Source organism: Harpegnathos saltator, unplaced genomic scaffold, assembly GCF_003227715.2.
Source record: "Harpegnathos saltator strain DR-91 unplaced genomic scaffold, Hsal_v8.6 scaffold556, whole genome shotgun sequence".
Taxonomy (NCBI): Eukaryota; Metazoa; Arthropoda; class Insecta; order Hymenoptera; family Formicidae; genus Harpegnathos; species Harpegnathos saltator.
The window spans coordinates 531953-550981 of NW_020230378.1; the positions used below are offsets into that span (position 1 = coordinate 531953).

The 19029-nt window shown below is 33.3% G+C and overlaps 3 protein-coding genes across 4 annotated transcripts in view; 2 read left to right on the forward strand and 1 right to left on the reverse strand.

Annotated features, from left to right (window-relative positions):
- Positions 1-17214, reverse strand: part of brm (ATP-dependent helicase brm) — a 73666-nt gene extending 56452 nt beyond the window's left edge. The window contains exons 1-2 of the mRNA XM_025303548.1: positions 17043-17214; positions 16185-16500 (exon numbers count right to left, since the gene is read on the reverse strand). Coding sequence (XP_025159333.1) covers positions 16185-16460 — 276 coding nt within the window. The 5' untranslated portion in view covers positions 16461-16500; positions 17043-17214. The remainder of the gene's footprint in view (positions 1-16184; positions 16501-17042) is intronic.
- Positions 37-10774, forward strand: LOC105183991 (inositol monophosphatase 2). Its single transcript, XM_011142489.3, has 6 exons — positions 37-186; positions 1893-2026; positions 2117-2373; positions 9057-9162; positions 9254-9414; positions 10340-10774. The coding sequence occupies exons 1-6, from the start codon at positions 121-123 to the stop codon at positions 10459-10461; spliced, it is 846 nt and encodes a 281-aa protein (XP_011140791.1). The 5' UTR covers positions 37-120; the 3' UTR covers positions 10462-10774.
- On the forward strand, positions 11307-16163 carry LOC105183988 (inositol monophosphatase 2). 2 transcript variants are annotated; one of them, XM_011142488.3, is made up of 7 exons: positions 11307-11581; positions 13917-14050; positions 14110-14372; positions 14770-14875; positions 14991-15142; positions 15283-15440; positions 15881-16163. In XM_011142488.3, the coding sequence occupies exons 1-6, from the start codon at positions 11438-11440 to the stop codon at positions 15402-15404; spliced, it is 921 nt and encodes a 306-aa protein (XP_011140790.1). In that variant the 5' UTR covers positions 11307-11437; the 3' UTR covers positions 15405-15440; positions 15881-16163. The 2 variants fall into 2 exon arrangements, with proteins under 2 accessions (XP_011140790.1, XP_011140789.1); XM_011142487.3 differs by lacking the exon at positions 15881-16163 and having other exon boundaries at positions 15283-15711.
- Positions 17215-19029: the final 1815 nt, after the last annotated feature.

Genomic DNA, 19029 nt, shown 5'->3' on the forward strand with positions numbered 1-19029 from the left:
TTCGCGTGAAAAGCGTGAGATACAGTTGCAGGAGGCACAGTGCTCACTCGCATCTTTTCCCGACAAGGTTGCAGACGGCGCGTGTGCGTGTGCCGTTCGTATATTCACCAGGGTGAGGAAATGGCGCGATACATCGAAGAGGTTTATTATGAAACTGCAATTAATTTGACGTACGAGGCCGCCGAGGTAAGCATACGTCATCATCGCCATTATCATTATCGTCTTCGTCGCCATCAACATAATTTTTTTCTTCTTTTTCGTCGCCATCATCAACATTGTCGTTATCATCGTTATCACTATCATCATGATCATGATCGTCGTCATTGTTATCAATCAATTTCATTTATACGAAATTCCCATAAAATCCATTCTATTCGTTCCAAAGCATTCATCGTCACATCATAAGACACAAGATAAAATTAAGCGACAAGATGTTGTTAATTATGCATGAGATATTGAGAAAATATCAACATGTACATGTACAATTATTCATTTTAAGAGCACGAGAATTATTCATGTGAGTACAAGAAGCGAGGTCACTAGTACGATATCAGAGAATTTCTTGAATGTCAAGTTTTAAAATAGCTTACGCATTTACACAGTCATAAAACATTTACGGCTTTTCATCTGTCGCCCGCATCATGTTCTTTCATCATCATCGGGTATCATTAATCTTTCCGAAATTGCGCTCATTTTTCTCTCATCACACGGTCTGTAATTCGTATACACTTATTTGTCGAACAGTTTGCATACATTTTCTTTGACGCACTTTGGAATAACTGACGTCCAATAGAATTTGTTTCTGAATAATTCTCATAAAATAGATTCTCATTGGGCAATGGACGCATTTCGAAATACGTTGAAAAAAAGAGTATTCGAACTGGTTTGCAAACGAGAGTGCATGAAATATACGGGGTGTGCCAAAAGGTAAAGTCAACCAAATCAGAAAGAAAAAAAACAAGATTGAGTAGAATATATAATGTATATAAACTTTCTGTGTATTCGTTACGGTTTCATGAATACAACACTTTATACATAAAAAATGTTGAATCTTTTAATATTTCAGAAATTATATATTTTCGGAAAAAATGTTTTATATAAAGTTGTAGGATTTCAAGTGACGTATTATACGATAAAAATATTTTTTGTATAGCGTTTCCAAGATCAAATAAAGATTTAAAATTTAAACATTTCCAGGTAATCTTTGCATGAACGTTATTCAAGATTGAATACGTTGGAAACGTATGGAAACATTCAAAATTATATTTATTTTTTTACATAATGTATCATTTAAAATCTTACAACTGTTTTATGTAACATTTTCTACGAAAATATGTTTTTTCGAAATATTAAAAAGTTTCAGCATTTTCTGTACACCATATAAAGCGCTATATTTATTGAACCATAAAGAATATACAGAAAATTTATATACATTACGTATTAAATTCAAGCTTCTTTTCAATCTTTTAGTTAATTGACTTTATCTTTTGACATATCCTGTATATAAATAAAATGAACTTACTACATGATAAACGTCCTGATCATAAAAATGAAAATAAATAAAATGAAAGTGTCGATTTGGATCTTCCGAGATGGTTAAAATACAATAAACAGTATCGTGGAACAGGAAAAACGGAATTCGTCGTAGAAGTTGAAAAATATTGTGAATCACCGACGACTTGTATAACTCAGTCATTATGTACATTCTACAAAGTTTAAAGCGCATTTACCTCGTCGTCATAATTACGACATTTATTTATAATTTATCGCAAAACACCGTTTAATCAATCATCCTATAATTGCTCTCAACCATGTGATGCGTTCAATATATTTGAACAATTTCGTGTAACATATCATATATAATAGATCTTAATTGTTAAATGATGTTTAAGATTCTCCGAAGTTCCATCAATAGTTTTAAGAACATCGACGAGAAATTGGGCACCTGGGATCTCGTTACAGAATATGATCGTAAAATAGAAGATATTATTATCAGCAAACTTAAAAATGCATTCCCGAGCCACAAGTAAATATTTTTTTCCTCGGACAATACACGTTGTTTGAACACAGAGCATTAGAAGTGTGGAAGGATTAATGCGACGGTTTCTCGTAATAGATTCATCGCAGAGGAGTCGACTGGCAATGAATTACCGGAGTTAACTGATAGTCCTACGTGGATCATAGATCCCATTGACGGTACCGTAAACTTCGTTCACGGATTTCCACAAACATGCATAGTGATCGGTTTAGCTGTCAAAAAGGAAGTGGTCCTTGGCATCGTGTACAATCCCATTCTCGAGCAGTTATTCACAGCAAGAAAAGGACGGGGCGCGTTCTTAAACGGGAAGCCGATTCGAGTGTCCCAAATTAAAGGTAACAAATGATTAATTTTGTTCAATATAATCCTCGCAACGAATGATCACTATAGTGGCCGTCCGCAAAACTAACAATTTTACAAATAATTTATTAATTAATTTTGACAAAGACAAATATATAGTGTAACAAGGCAATTTTTCTCTACGTCAATTTTTCTATATAGTACGCATGTGCGACCTGTTCTCTCGTATAAATATAAGAAAAAAGGCGCCAAGTACAAGCGCAACACGTATTGTGTTATTTTTAGAAGTATCAAACTCAAATTATTTTTTTTATTGTATATATATGTACATAAGTTTTTACAAGTAAAACTTATAATTATAATAAAACTCTGCAACACTTTTGTACTGTACAAAAGAAGCGATATATTAGAACAGTAGCGCCAACTGACAAGTAACACTACCCAACTGATACTCACCGATTTGAATGAAACTTAACATACTTATTAAACACCGAAAAATATTAAATACGTATTTTTTTGTTTCGGCTAAATACGCTTTTTAAGGATAGAAAGCACCCCTCAACCCCTGGAGGTGGAAACAGTTATGGCTAATTATTTCTGAAACGATACATGTTCTGAAAAAAGTGCTTAGGACCAAAGTTGTAGAGTTCAAAATGATGCACTTGATGGTGACCTTGAAATCGACCGTCGATTTTCAAGGTCAATTAAATTTGGAAATAATTAGCCGTTGCCGGACTTTGACCACAGCCTGTATCTATAATCAGTAATTTTATGCGTTGATTAAATCTGTCTTCAGAATTGATTTGTTGTGTTACTTTCCTATAAAAAAAAAAAAAAAAAAAAAAAAAAAAAAAACCTGACGTAATGGGAAAATAGGCGCAAATTTATAGAAAAAATAGGAAGGAGAAAAGTTTTGTAAGTAACTTCAGAATAGAAATAAAGATAAGAAAACATAAAATGTCACTCTAATTATAAGTTAAACATTACCTTCGTGCTATATTAGAAATTTTCAAATTTTTTTAAATTTTTATTGCTACTCTGGAGTTATCCACAATACCTTTTATTCTTTATTTTGTATTAGGATTTCATTCGGACATGATCAATTATTATTTTCCCGACTGTCGTTGAGCAAGCATTTTCCAAAATTACTTCTTGATCACTTATTTGCTATGAGCTATCTTGCTCGTGAATTTCGTTCGAATATACAATCAACCATCATTTTCATATCTGTACTTGGGCAAGTGTTCATTGTTTATAGTTTTACGTCAATTATCCTTACGACTGCTGTTTCTTGTGAATGTTTTCAAAATTCTTTCGTAAAGTATTTACTGCAAGTACTTTTCCATCATTTGTTCCTACGACTATTTTTTGTTAATTTCAGTTAGGCTTTATACAATCATAAACTCTGCTTTCTATGAATTTACTTTGAATTTTGTTATATTATTTTGTTATATCTTTATATATCTTTATATATATCTTTGTTATATTATTAAAGCATTGTTAATCTGTAAAATTTCATAATGTCATTAAACTCAAAAAATATTTTAAAGTTATTATGCCTCACTTTCGAAGACCCAGTGTACAATATAGAATCTAGAATAACAGATGAAGAAAGATCAATCGCTTCTCAACTTGCTGATTTGATAAAAGACGCTATGAGTTTTGATATATTTAAAGAGACTTCTGATACTTTGAACTGTACTAATGCTAGTGTGATTCCTGATTCTGTTTTAGTTGAAGACAATTCAGAAGGTATTTCGGAAGTTGTGCAAGGCGATACAAAATTCAGAGAAATTGTAGACATTGATTATAAGAAGAGAGTAATTATTTCCAAATTTAATTGACCTTGAAAATCGACGGTCGATTTCAAGGTCGCCATCAAGTGCATCATTTTGAACTCTACAACTTTGGTCCTAAGCACTTTTTTTAGAAAATGTATCGTTTCAGAAATAATTAGCCATAACTGTTTCCACCTCCAGGGGTTGAGGGGTGTTTTCTACCCTTAAAAAGCGTATTTAACCGAAACAAAAAAACACGTATTTAATATTTTCGGTGTTTAATAAGTATGTTAAGTTTCATTCAAATCGGTGAGTATCAGTTGGGTAGTGTTACTTGTCAGTTGGCGCTACTGTTTTAATATATCGCTTCTTTTGTACAGTACAAAAGTGTTGCAGATTTTTATTATAGTTATAAGTTTTACTTGTAAAAACTGATGTACACATATATACAATAAATGAAATAATTTGAGTTTGATATTTCTAAAAATAACACAATACGTGTTGCGCTTGTACTTGGCACCTTTTTTTACCTTTTTGTTTAAAAAGGTAAGTTTTATATAAGTTTTACTTGTAAAATCTTATGTATTATTTTTAAGTTTTACTTGTAAAAACTTGTTATGTACATATATAGGGTGAGTCAATTACAGGGTGTTACAGACTTATATCTTGGAAATGAATAATTTTAGAGAAAAATGTTTCAGACAAAAAAGTTGTATGGTGTCAAATGGGACATAAGAAGGTATCATTTATTAGACCTTGATTAGCCATTTGAAGGTTACGTGAAGGTCACCAACAATTTTTCAAATGGAACGCCCTACTTTTTTTGGCATATTCTTATAACGTATTTCAAGAGCTTTCCAAAACACTACAACAAAGTATTTTTTTGTTAAGTACATCCCGAGTTATGAAGCTTCAAATTTACAATATCGGCATTAGCATTACCCAAGGTATACCGCGTGGAGGTTGTACGATCGGATTTACACCTCTTGTGTGCGTGCGTCTATGTGTGTGCGCGCGTGTTCGCACGCACACACGCGCACGCGCGCGCGCGCACACACACACACGCATACACACACACACATACAAAGAGGTGTAAATCCGACCGTGCAACCTCCACGCGGTACACCTTGGATAATGCAAATGCCGGCGGTACTGCAACTTTGAAGCTTCATAACTCGGGATGTACTTAACAAAAAAATATTTTGTTGTAGTGTTTTGCAAAGCCCTTGAAATACGTTATAAGAATATGCCAAAAAAAGTAGGACGTTCTATTTGAAAAATTGTTGGTGACCTTCACGTAACCTTCAAATGGCTAATCAAGGTCTAATCAATGATACTTTCTTATGTCCCATTTGACGTCATACAACTTTTGTCTGAAACATTTTTCTCTAAAATTATTCATTTCCAAGATATAAGTCTGTAACACTTTAATTGACTCGCCCTGTATATACCTTAAAAAAAAATTTGAATTTGAAATTTCTAAAAATAACACAATACATGTTGCGCTTGTATAAGTTTTACTTGTAAAAACTTATGTTATGTACACATACATACCTTAAAAAAATAATTTGAATTTGAAATTTCTAAAAATAGCGCAATACATGTTGCGCTTGAACTTGGCGCCTTTTTTTACCTTTTTGTTTAAAAAGGTAAGTTTTATATAAGTTTTACTTGTAGAAACTTATGTTATGTACACATATATACCTTAAAAAAATAATTTGAATTTGAAATTTTTAAAAATAACACGATACGTGTTGCGCTTGTATTTTATATATACGTCACGTACATACATTATTAATATATAAATGTTATTAATTTATACTTGTTAATTATCCAGCTAAATCGCGTAATACCTGCACCACTTAAATTGTATTAAATGGTCCTTATAATTGAAGGGCGATCACCCTGGATGACGAGTCAATAAACATCGGTATTGATTTTTCGATGGCATAGCTCATCACATCGTCTGCTCAGCATCAGCTGATCGGCAATCAAATGACGTACGTCATAACATACCAACATTCTCACCTTTTTATGCCTCTCTCTTTCACTCTCGCCCATTCTCTTTCTCGCCTGTTCCCCCCCCTCTCTCTCTCTCTCTCTCACTCTCTTTCTCTCTGTCACACATTTTCACCTCCTGTATTCTAGCAATATTCTTCTCTCTCTTACTCTATCGCTTGCTCACTCGCACTCGCTGTTCTTTGCTTCTTCAGCGCGCTCGTAACGCCTCTGGTGTCGGAAAAACGAGATGCACAAATCCCCTCTCCTCGGCGGTCTAGCGTTTCTTTCTTACTTTCTTACTGAATCGTAATTTTCCGTAATTTGGACTTTGTCTTAAAATATGTATACTTGGAGACAACGTACACAAAAAACACTAGGACATTTTTCTTCCTATTTTTTAAGGATGAATCGATTGGCACTAAAAAACGTCGATCGGTTCAGCCATTGCTGAGATATGAATATCTCACCTCGTTTCAACTCGCAGTTTCGCGTATAATAGGTACGGTGTGCCTCATACAAAATGTCTGAATTTATTGATAATTTCTTGGCAACAACAGGCAGTATTTAATACTAGGAGTGTAATTTAGTTTTGAGGGTTTTGCAAGAGATGGCACTAACGTCAGTTTTGTTGAAAACATTCCTATTACAACTATTGTTTGTTAATGCTTTAATATTAATCCATGATATTTAGTCATTTACTAACAATAGACGCGTTCGTAAAAATCGTGTTAATCTTAAAAATGGAGTTTTCTAAAGAGCATTTTCGACGTGCTTTATTTTTGTTTTTTAATCAGAAGAAAACGGCGACTGAAGGTCATAGAATTCTGATAGAAACTTATAGTGACGTGTTAACGACGACAATATTAATAATAAAGATCGCTCAGGACAAAAAAGCTTGAAAATGCAGATTTGCAAACATTATTGGACGAAAATCCAGCACAATCCACTTCAGAATTTGCCAGAGCATTGTTAATCGTAAATGCAAATGTTAATCGTACAACAGTTGCTAAACGTTTATATAATATGGGATTCACAACGAAAAATGGGTTCCACATCAGTTATCAGAAAGTACCATTGTGAACCGATTGAACATTTGCATTTCGTTGATCGCTAGACCAAAAATGAAGAATTTTTTATATCGAATTGTTACTGGGGATGAAAAATGGATCTATTTTAATAATCCCAAACGGAAAAAATGATGGGTTGATCCAGACCAACCAGCAACATCCACTTCGAGACGCAATATTCACGATTCAAAGGTATTGCTGTATATTTGATAGAATTAAGGTGTTGTATACTATGAACTGTGAAATCCGAATAAAACTGTCACTGCTGATCGTTATCGGAAACAATTATAATACTGAAACCAGTACTGGACTAAAAACGATCACCAATGGTGAGTAACCGACCAAAAGTAATGCTCGATCTCATGTTGAATTATCAGTGAAGTAAATGCTATTAAAGCTGAAATAGGAAGTCTTACCGTATTTCACATATTCTTTAGACATTGTTTTATCCGATTATCACTTGTTCTGGTCGGTGCAATATGCTCTGGAGGACACTTTCATAAATTTGAAGTGCGAAAATTTGTTAAAAATTAGATCTACACTGAAACTACAAAGAAGAATCTTTTTATCGTCGCGGAATCCATCTCTTACTAGAACGATGGGAAAAAATTGTAGAAAACGAAGGAAAATATTTTGATTAAAATATTCGTTTATAATCTTGTTTAAATAAATCAGTTCTTGGGAGGAAAAACCCTCAAAACTAAATCACATTTCTAATCTATTAGAATAGAACATGGAGGCATATATTATAATATACTGCATACGAGGACATCTACATTGCGTCAGACATCTTGCATATAATAAGTGAAAACTAAGTTAATTTGAAAAATAACTTTTTTTGATAGCTTTTTTGTAATAGCTCTTTGGATAGCTTTCTTTAAATATTGAAAGCAAAACCAGGAAGGAAAAAGATTTGAATATTCTTGCAATTAAAAAAAAAATAAAAAAAAAAAAAAAAAAAAAAAAAAAAAAAAAAAAAAAAAAAAATCTACATTGGTCAACATCTTCATATAATAAGTGAAAACTAAGTTAATTTGAAAAATAACTTTTTTTGATAGCTTTTTGTAATAGCTCTTTGATAGCTTTCTTTAAATATTGAAAGCAAAACCAGGAAGGAAAAAGATTTGAATATTCTTGCTTGCATTCAATATTCAATAAGAAAATCTATCTTCTGAAATGATTCAAAAATAAATTTCTCTATTGTATATCGGTTATGTTGTAAAATGCATCGACAAAACTATGTCCCAACTTTCTTTGCCTCCATGTATATACTAGTTTACAATACGGTTTGAACATTTCCCTTTTGACATATCTTGAAAAATATCTGACATTAAAGAATATAACAGACAATAAAAGAATCTATCTTTTGAGATTTATTTAAAAATAAATTCTATTATTGGATATCAACTGCATTCCAAAATTTTAAAATTTAATTCCAAATTAAAAAAATTGAACTGTTTTGTTTCTAAAATTATACATACTAAGTATATATACAATAAGCGAAAATTAAGTTGATTCAAGGAATTGTTTTCCGAAATAACAAAAAATTTAAAGAAGTAGATATAAGTTGTCTTTATGTAAGTAGAATAACCAATGTCTTTCCACGACTGCGGACGATAAAAAAGAGAATGTGCCGTCCGCAACATTTGTCTTTCCACTTTCAAGCGATGGAACGACATATATTATAAATCAATATTTTATCGATTGCTATGATCACTCACAATGTACTACGGCGGCAATCTATAAGCAATCTACATTTCCGAAGATTGTGTCGCTGAGGAAGAAGTCGGCAAATGTCATTGTACGCGAATATTAATCACATTCACAATTGCGAGATATCGACGCATGCCGAAACAAATTGCTATTTTGCAGATATATCGAAAGCTCTAATATGCATGGAACCCGGCTTTATAAAGATAGATCATATGCGTGAGAAGACAATGGAGAGAATTCAAGCCATTGTTCAAGCAGTTCAGGGGTAAGTTTCGATATGCGACAGAAATGGTCACCCTGCTGTCGCGAGTTGGCGTTCTATTATCACACGTTATTTAATGAAATTTCTCTTAAAGCGTTCGCACTCTCGGTGTGGCGTCATTATCACTATGCTATATCGCGTTGGGAGTCGTGGAAGCTTACCATATCGAAGGCCCTGGCATTTCGACGTGGGACATAGCCGCGGGGTCTTTGATCATCTCGGAAGCGGGAGGCGTCGTCGTGAATCGCGCGACAGGTCAATATATTATTTACCGATTTTTTCCTTTTGTGAAGCTATTTTCAATTGTATGTCAGTCGCAATAGTGATATAAGTTATGAATTTGTGTCTCAAAAAGCAAAAAAAAGCGTTTATTTATCTCATTATTTCTCTCATTATACCGTTTATTTAATTCTGTATGTTAATCCTTTATAAAAAGAACAAAAGGAAGCTACAATACTTTACGTCACACCAGAAAATAATTATGTACCCAAAAACTAACGTATGCGAATATATCGAGTTATTTGAGAAGTTCATGTATTTTAATATATAAACTTCTCGATGAACATTGCATAAGCTATCAAAGTTAAAGCTTTAATTGAAAATTTATATCTACATATCGTTTGAAAAATAATATTTTAGCGCGTCATTTACTAAATGTCTGGAGTCTGATTTGTTAAGTCTGTGCGTTGTTACTGTGTCATGAAGATAGAGGATAAAAAGTTGCATTTTCGACAGGTGATGTTCTACCACAGTAAAGAGAAAAATACTGTGGAAAAAAAAATGTATAAAGTATATGAAGACGACGCTATTGCTCTACCAACCGTTCGGATGTGATCCGCTAATTTTAAAACGGATAATTTTGACCTTGACGTTCTAAAAGACTTTCGGCCGTGATTGAATAAATCAAGGCATTAATCGAAAATAACCTACGATACATGATTAGGGAAATAGCCAGAGGCCATAACAAATAAAAAAAATTCTAAAAGTACCTAAAAAATCCATATGAACATTTCCTTGATTCAAAAAACTCAAACAAATTTCTCGGACAAGCCAACATTTCATCGATTTTCATTTGCACGATTTGTATGCTAGTTTTAAACGACAGCTCTATCGTCGCTCACTTGCCATTTGTTACGGTCCGTTAATCACATAACACTTCTCTCACTTTTTCTGATTTCAGGTGAACCGATCGACATTATGAAGCCACAAGTGGTAGCCGCATGCAACGAAAAGATCGCGCAGGACATCGTCAGAATTATTCGCGAAGCCGATCTGCGGGTAGACGCACAAACGAAGCAATAACTTTAGCAGCATTCGGATAGACACATCCAAGAAATTTTATCAGGCCGTAAACCTCGAATTACTACAAATCAAGAGGAAATAATGGAAAGTTTCCTCTATCGAGTTAGCAGCAACAAACATCACTATTGCACCACTATCTATTGGAGACGCATTTATGTGTTTACTAGATAACAGTTTAAATTTGAATTTATGTATCTCGTAAATCATTAAAAATAAATAATTACAACAGCTTGTGAGACATCGCTTTTGTAAAAGAATGTGAATACAGCTGAAACAGTGGCGAATCCATCCCATGCGAGTAAACACACACGCAATCGACTTCCTCAATTACGCATCTCTTGCGATGGTTCGCATGCCTGTTATATTTCCTATCAAACATAATCAATAGACAATAAACAGAAATATATGAAATTATATAATGCTAACGTAATTGTAAAATATCGTATCAGCAATTAGAGACGTGCAGGTGGGATAATTCCACGATTTCCCTTCTTTTTTTTCTGTGCCACTTAATGACTACATCTTCCGGATGAAAATATAATGCAGGGAAATACCACATTCTACGAAGTTTCCTAATTATACGTCGAGCGGTTGATGTGCACTGACGGAAAAACAGCAGAACAACGTCATTGTAGTATAGAAATATACACGTAGATTAATGACGTCGTAAGAACACTAGGATTTTACACAGTTGCGAATAGTTCGGTGCGATCGACCCCGATAGATTCGCATCGATGACACACGTGCGTAATCAACTCGCGGCGCGTATCTTCTACCTTCTAGGCTGACGTCATCGTCACCACTGTATAAAACTTTCCCAACGTCGCGTTCGTCGGTCAGATAAGTTTCGGTCGTTCCTACGTGTTCGACGCTCGTCCCTATAACCAACTCGCCACACCGAGAAGAAAATTGCATCACAATAAATCGTACTCGAACGACAAAACCGATAGTCGCATCAACGAGAGCATAAGTGCTTATGAAATCGTCACGTGTTAGTGCAAACCTCCCCATGATCTGTTTTGCTCATTGTAGTGAAATACAATTGGGAAACATGACTGAAGCAAACGACTTGGACGTGTACTACAACACTGCCAAAAAATTGATTTTGTACGCTGGAAAGGTATGTATTATTATCGTTGCAAAGTGTTGGGTGGATGCTCCGCTGCGGCGGAAGCACCTATTAATCGAGAATACCTATAACGATAATAAGGATGATCGAAAAAAATAAACAGCACTCTCGGTATTATGATATGTATACTCCAGCAAGATATCCACACGTAACGTATAATTTTGTCGGAAAATTTCATAACAAAAATACATCTTATCACAACGACAGCCGAGAGTCTCTCTTCATCACGCTCGGGAGAAGAAAATAAAAGTTATGTAAATAGCGCCAATCTCGCACGGCGGCACTTATATACCATTCTAATAATAAAAAGCTTCGGTCGCGTCTAACTTAAACGATAGCTAATGTTTTATAAAAGGAAACAACAGTGATAAGTAAACGTAGCACCGCTTGTATGTTATGGAAGAGGAGAGAAAGGAAGAAGGAAAAGATAGAGATAGAAAGCACGATAGCAAAATACTTTAAAGACAGATGCCAAGTGATAGTCACGAGTGTGAGGCTAAAAATGATTCGGTGTAATTTACATCCATCTCACTAATACAGTAAACATTTCAATGCACATTTTCATTTTTATTTTCATCTCATAGATTTTTTTGCAAATATTGTGTAAACATATTTGAAACTGTCCAATATATATTGTATATATTTCTATACACTAGAAGTCTTTATACGGTCAATCAGCATGTAAATTTCAATTAATTATTTCAATGCTCCAATAAAGTTTGAGTCGTTAAAAATAAAGAAAATAAATGCAATTTTAGATACATACATATTATGTTAATTCATTTCATTTGTTCCGTATTGGTTATATATTAGACTTGGTATACTAAATGGTATACTAAATCAATTACATTTTATATATAAATTAATAAGATTAAATTAATAAAAAATGTGGTATAATATTATAGCGTCAGTCATTGATATTTTCCATCACAGTGTTAATCTTATAACAGGATCATTGAATTATATGCATGTAAAAATATTGACGTATAAATTAATACAAAATTGCTAAATATACTAAGTTAATTTTATTAATAGTATGTACGTGATGAATTACACGTACATGATGATTCATAAATGTACGGTTTCAGGAAACAAATTTACATACAGATGTTGTACATACTATGTTTCCCGAAATACAGAAAATCAAGACATTCGCTATCACGACTCATTCGAGACATTTTCTCTATAAATCATATAATGATTTAAAACAGATTTAATTTGTTCATGTAAACATAAAATGCCAAAATATTGCTACCAATATGTCACACACACACACACACACACACACACACACCACACACACACACACACACACACACACACACACACACACACACACACACACACACACACACACATATATATATATACATATATACGTCATATATATATATATATATATATATATATATGTCATATATCGATCTCTCGTGAGGGATGAGCATACATGTGGTGCTGGTATTGAACTTATTAAAGAAAATGCTTGAAATGTCCACTTTTAATTATACAAACACTTAAACAACTTTTTTCAGATCGATCAATAAGACAAAGTAGAACTATATTATGACCTTCACAATCTCTCGATTTAAATACGTTAAATTTAAATATATAAAATAAATAAAAAGTGTTATTTAAACATATGTTGTACATGCTATATTTCCCGAATTACAGAAAATTAAAACATTTGCCATCACCATTTATTCGAGATATTTTCTCCATAAAAATCACCCTACATGATGAAATTAATTTATTATTATAAAAATCTATTATATATGTTACATATATTAATGTTTACATACTGCAAAAAAGATATAAAATAAATTCTAAATTTTTCGAACAAAGTTTGGCATCAACAAGTTTTCAACAAGTGCGGAATTCAATGTTAAAGCGTGCATGTGTTGAGGCATATAGCGGTTGCATATAATGTACTTAGATTTATGTATTCGTTTTTTCAATTGCAATAACAATTACAAGATAAATCTAAGTACATTACAATGATTTTTAAATTAAGCTATGTTTTTGTATATTTATTACGATGACTTCCATATCGTAACTGCAAAGTCAAAGAGGGCTACAGAGGAACAAAGCACTACAGTGGTCTTATGACATTCACTACGTTAAATTTATAACACGAAAATTTTAAGATACACGCAGCACACAGATAAGATTTCAAGATAAACGGAGTTGTTTTTCGATTAAGTTTGCAATTTAAAATTTTCTTCGCGAAAGAAACAATGCAAAAATAAATTTATATCGTGAAACATCACGATACCATAACATATCATCATAACATAAAAAAACATCACAAAAACAGTATTTTTTTCAGGTGATAGAAGAGGGCATCAATGCAAAAAAGAACGTCAAGAGTAAGGGCATCGATTGGGATCTTGTCACAGAATACGACCGCCAAATAGAGGACAAATTGATAAAGCAGTTATCTATAACGTTTCCCTCGCACAAGTAAGTTATTGTGACTAACAACCAATCAATAGTGACTGTAACGAGACTCAATCTTGTAGATTTATTGGTGAAGAAACAGTGGCAAAAGAAGGTTGTCTACCGCAGCTAACTAACGATCCTACATGGATAATCGATCCTATAGACGGCACCACGAATTTTGTACATCGTTTCCCACACACATGTATTTCCCTAGCGCTAATAATAAACAAGAAGGCGGAAATCGGTATGATTTACAACCCTCTCATGAAACAATTTTTTTCTGCAAGAAGACACTGCGGCGCCTTTCTTAACGGAAAATCTATAAGAACATCGAATGTCAAAGGTAATTTTTCGATACACTTAGAATATTTTTCATGTCAGGGCCACATAATAGCATATGTACATAGTAGCTAGATGCAGAAATATATCTACGAATTATTACACAATTATCGCACGTCACCATACTGTGTCCTTGTTCAAAATGTAAGTATAAGAAATACACCGTTTTACGGTCTAATGGAAGGTTATCTGGTACCCATTAAATATTATAGACTATAATGTATATATAATATCTATAATATACATATAAAAGAATGAATACATACACATACCTATATCGTATTTTTTATAAAATAATATCTGCTTGTTATATAAGATAATCCCCATCTCAAAACATGATTAAATATAAATATAGAAAAAATATATTACTCTAAAAAGAATATATCGTTTTTGTTTTTCAGATATATCTCAATCATTAGTAGCTATGGAACCATGGCTTGCGAAAGATTCTCAATATTTAACTAGTATATACAACAGAATGCATACTTTAATACAAAGCACTCATGGGTAATATATTAAAATATTAATAAAATATATCAATAATAAAAAAATTCAATCTGTTTTAAAAAATACTGAAAACAATAAGTTGCTGGAATAATTTTAGCATTAAACATTTTTTTAGGATACGATCTCTAGGCACAGCAGCGCTTACATTGTGTTATGTAGCAATGGGTGCTGTAGAAGCATATCATATTGAAGGTATAGATGCTTGGGATGTTGCAGCTGGAAAATTAATAATTGAAGAAGCTGGTGGGGTTGTAATAGATACCGCTGGTAAATATTGATTTTTCTTTTTCATTTATATGATTATTAAAAAAATTTGTCTTCTACTTTTAATCTAGTTTTAAAAGATGAACTAACTATATATTTAAGCATATCAAAAATATGACTATTAAGAAAATTGCATTACACAGGGGGTAAACTCAATATAATGACACCAAAAGTTATAGCAGCATGTAATCAAGAAGTCGCACAGCAGTTAGTAAATCTCTTCAAGGAAGCAGATTCTAAAATACCTAATAAAAACTTAAATTGATTATATTTTGATACGTGCAACATGTATATCTCTTAGGTAACATTATATAAATAGTCATATACTTTTATACACTAACTAAAAAATACAATATTATATGTACCAAATGCGTCCAACAAGGAATATCCGCGAAGTATACGTCTCCAACTTCGACGAAACTTGGCATATTTGTAGAGTAGCTAAAAATAAGAGACCCATATCTTTTTTATTAACAATAGCTCAGGTTTAGGTGAACTGCCCCTCAAAGTTTCATCCCTTTTATGCTATATTATTATTCAATAATTATTGCAGATAGGAAAAAACTTTTTAAATAAAAATTGTATGGTTTTTTATGCCATTGTTGGTAAAAAAATTATAGGTTTCTTATTTTTAGCTACTCTACAAATATGCCAAGTTTTCAAAATCAGAGACACGTACTTTTTCGCGGATGTTTCTTGTAAGTTGTATTATATTTATAATTAAGAAATTTTATATTTCAGTATCAAAATGTCTTGTAGATATTTTTATATTTATATATTGACATTATCCTGATAATAATTAAGAGAGGGGGGTAATAATATAAAACCAGGTATCAACATATTAATGAATGGTTAGTAAATTATATTGTTAATAAAAATCTATTTTACAACTCATATTAGCTATGAAAAGTTATAAAATCCTACCAATATCAATATTCACCAAATCTGATCTCTCATTGCATTTTTATTCTTCTATGTCATAGCACACATTAATTACAATTATTAATATAATCAATATCATGAATATCATGAATAAGTATCATACCTGTGAGCCCATGTTAGGAGGCATTTGTTGTGAATGAGATGGATAATTTTGTTGCTGAGGTGGTGGCTGCTGAGGTGGTTGCGACATAGGTGGTCCTCCTGATGGTATGGGCGGGCCTCCTTGATAGCCTTGCGTTGGACTATGAGGATGATGCTGTGGTGGTCCCATTGGACTACCTTGTGCATTAGATGGAGATGGTGCTTGTTGGGGTGGACCCATTGGACTTGGAGCTTGTGGAGGTGGCATAGGCGAAGACTGTGGTGAAGGACTCGCCATATTAAATTCCAAAAGTTCTAGTTCTTTATGCAAGAGTCACCTATGAAATGAAAAAAGAAAAAAACAGAAATTAAATATTACATGAATTTTTAGTTTATACTTGTTTTCTACATGTTCATGAATTTTTAGTTTATACTTTTTTTCTGCATGTTTATATGAAATACATAGAGATATAGCTTTTACCAATTACCATATCTTCAACAGATGGAAAACTTATAGCAATTTAATTTGCTTTAAAAAAAACTTCGTTATTGAGTTAAACCATTATCTTTTATCGAAAACTATCAACGTCAATTATAATCATGCTTAGAGGATCTTAGAATGTTCGATTCCGAAAGCATCATAACTAAGTACCGAACATCAAAGCATCGCGCGTCTGCAAATCATAATGCACGTATACGAAACTATCGTATTGATGAATCAACTCTTAGTTTATCAGGTTGACTCTCCTAATCACTGACAGATATATAACATTTTCTTGGAAATACATGTACTGCAAAGGCAGTAGCTAGCAAGCCATTGCAGCGTTTCCTATTCGTTCGACACCGCCTCTATTGCAAGTTTCATTTCTTCGAAACTCACATTTTTCATGACGAACGCTGTATATATTCGGCGTACACAATTACACGTGCACATTTCGTAGAAATACAGATTTCCACAATTATATTTCGTATTAACGACAGATATACGCTATTGACTATCTTCCTGCTTCTATAAAGTTCGTTACCGCGTGGGAGAACATGGCGTTAGCCTATGTTGCTAATTTGTGCTAGTCGCGCATGCGTGAGAAACCCGGCTCGTGTAACATTATCCAAGTGATTTTAATATGCTGAACGCGACTTTTTCATCTTGAATACTAATTCTTCACAAGAAATTTTCAGAATACGCAACAAATATAGTTTCCAAATAAAATGTCAAGAATTTGTAAAACTGCTTCCCTTATTATATTGCCATTATGCAATTGCCAGCATAGAAAGGTTATAGTATATCTCGCACATAAATATATCTGAAAAGTTACCTTTGATAATTCATTCTTCGAATCAGATAATATTATTAGATATTAACGATTGCAAAGTTTAATACGCAGAACTTAGCACTATGTTATGAACATATCGTACATATTCCCACATCAATTCGGTCACTTTTCTCGTATCGAACCTATTACATCTTGACCTCCATGACACATACACAAAACTTCATTAATCCTTCGTTCGGTATATGGCTTTAGATAGTAAGGTGTACCAGAGAGAAGCCTGAGAGCGGCCACGCCGGCAATTGGCCGACATGAATTTTCATGACTGATCTTAGCGCCATCTGCGTTCATTTGTAGCCGGGAATTACATTGACTACGCCCATTTGCAGACACTGCCGGTAAAGTCTCTATTTGGTGCGTGTCTATTTTACGCCAATTCACTAGCGGTTCGTGTCTGTAGTACAAGCAGAGAGAAGCCTGAAAGCGGGCATGGCTGCATTCAGAGAGAAGCCTGAGAGCGGGCATAGCTGCATTTACAGCGTTATGGAAAAGTTGGCTGATTCGCAGCGCCAACTGGGTCCATTTTTCATGGATATGAATTACTAAGCCAATGTCCACGATTTGTTGGTACTATTCCGTGCTATGTCCATAATTATTTGGTTCTGTTCTGTGCTATGTTCACGAGCGAGCTAGATTAGTTAAGCCAGCGGCACACGGTGCTTGTTTTCGTGCTGGATTGCTTGCTGGATGAAAATATTGCGTTGTGATTGGTACATTTCCGAAGATGGATGGAAATGCACCAATCAGAACGCAGTATTTTCATCCAGCAAGCAATCCAGCACGAAAACAAGCACCGTTTGCCGCTGGCTTTAGATAAAAACGAAGAATCGGTCTTTGTCTCACCATCAGCGAATAGACAATCGCGACGATAAACTGAAGCGAGCCAACAGCGATGTTAACATAAGGCACACGTAGCCGTCTCCCCTTTCACCCCCTTGTTTTCCTTTCCACATTGTTTTATATTCATAATTCGGGAAGAAAATAATTTCGAGAGTTCGGACGATTTCTAGCAATGACGTGACAGAGATAACACGCGGCCACATTAATTTGTCATGACTTCTACATTACTTATAATTACATAAACGCCCATATATGTACATTATAGATAATTATTGCTCGTATGTTTTAATATTGTACAATATGGTATATAATAACAACAACTTCATTTCTTGCAGTAATTTTTTTAAGATCTTCGTTGAGGTCGTGAATTAATTTTTTTCTTCATCAATCAGTTTTCTGCAAAAATTACGATTTTTTAAATAAAATATAAAATGTTTCTCTTCTCTTCTCTCCGAAGAATTAATTAAAAAATATTTACTCCACAGAGTCAACTAACAAATGTGTAGTCAGAAGAGTCAATTCAAAAGTGTACTCCGAAAAGTCAATTTAATAGCGTATTCCGAAGAGTCAATTTTAAAGCGTACTCTGAAAAATCAAATTAATATTGTAATCCGAAAAGTCAATTTATAATAGAATATTTACTTCGATGATTCAGCTAAAGAAAAAAACATTTATTTATTATTATATTCAGAGAAT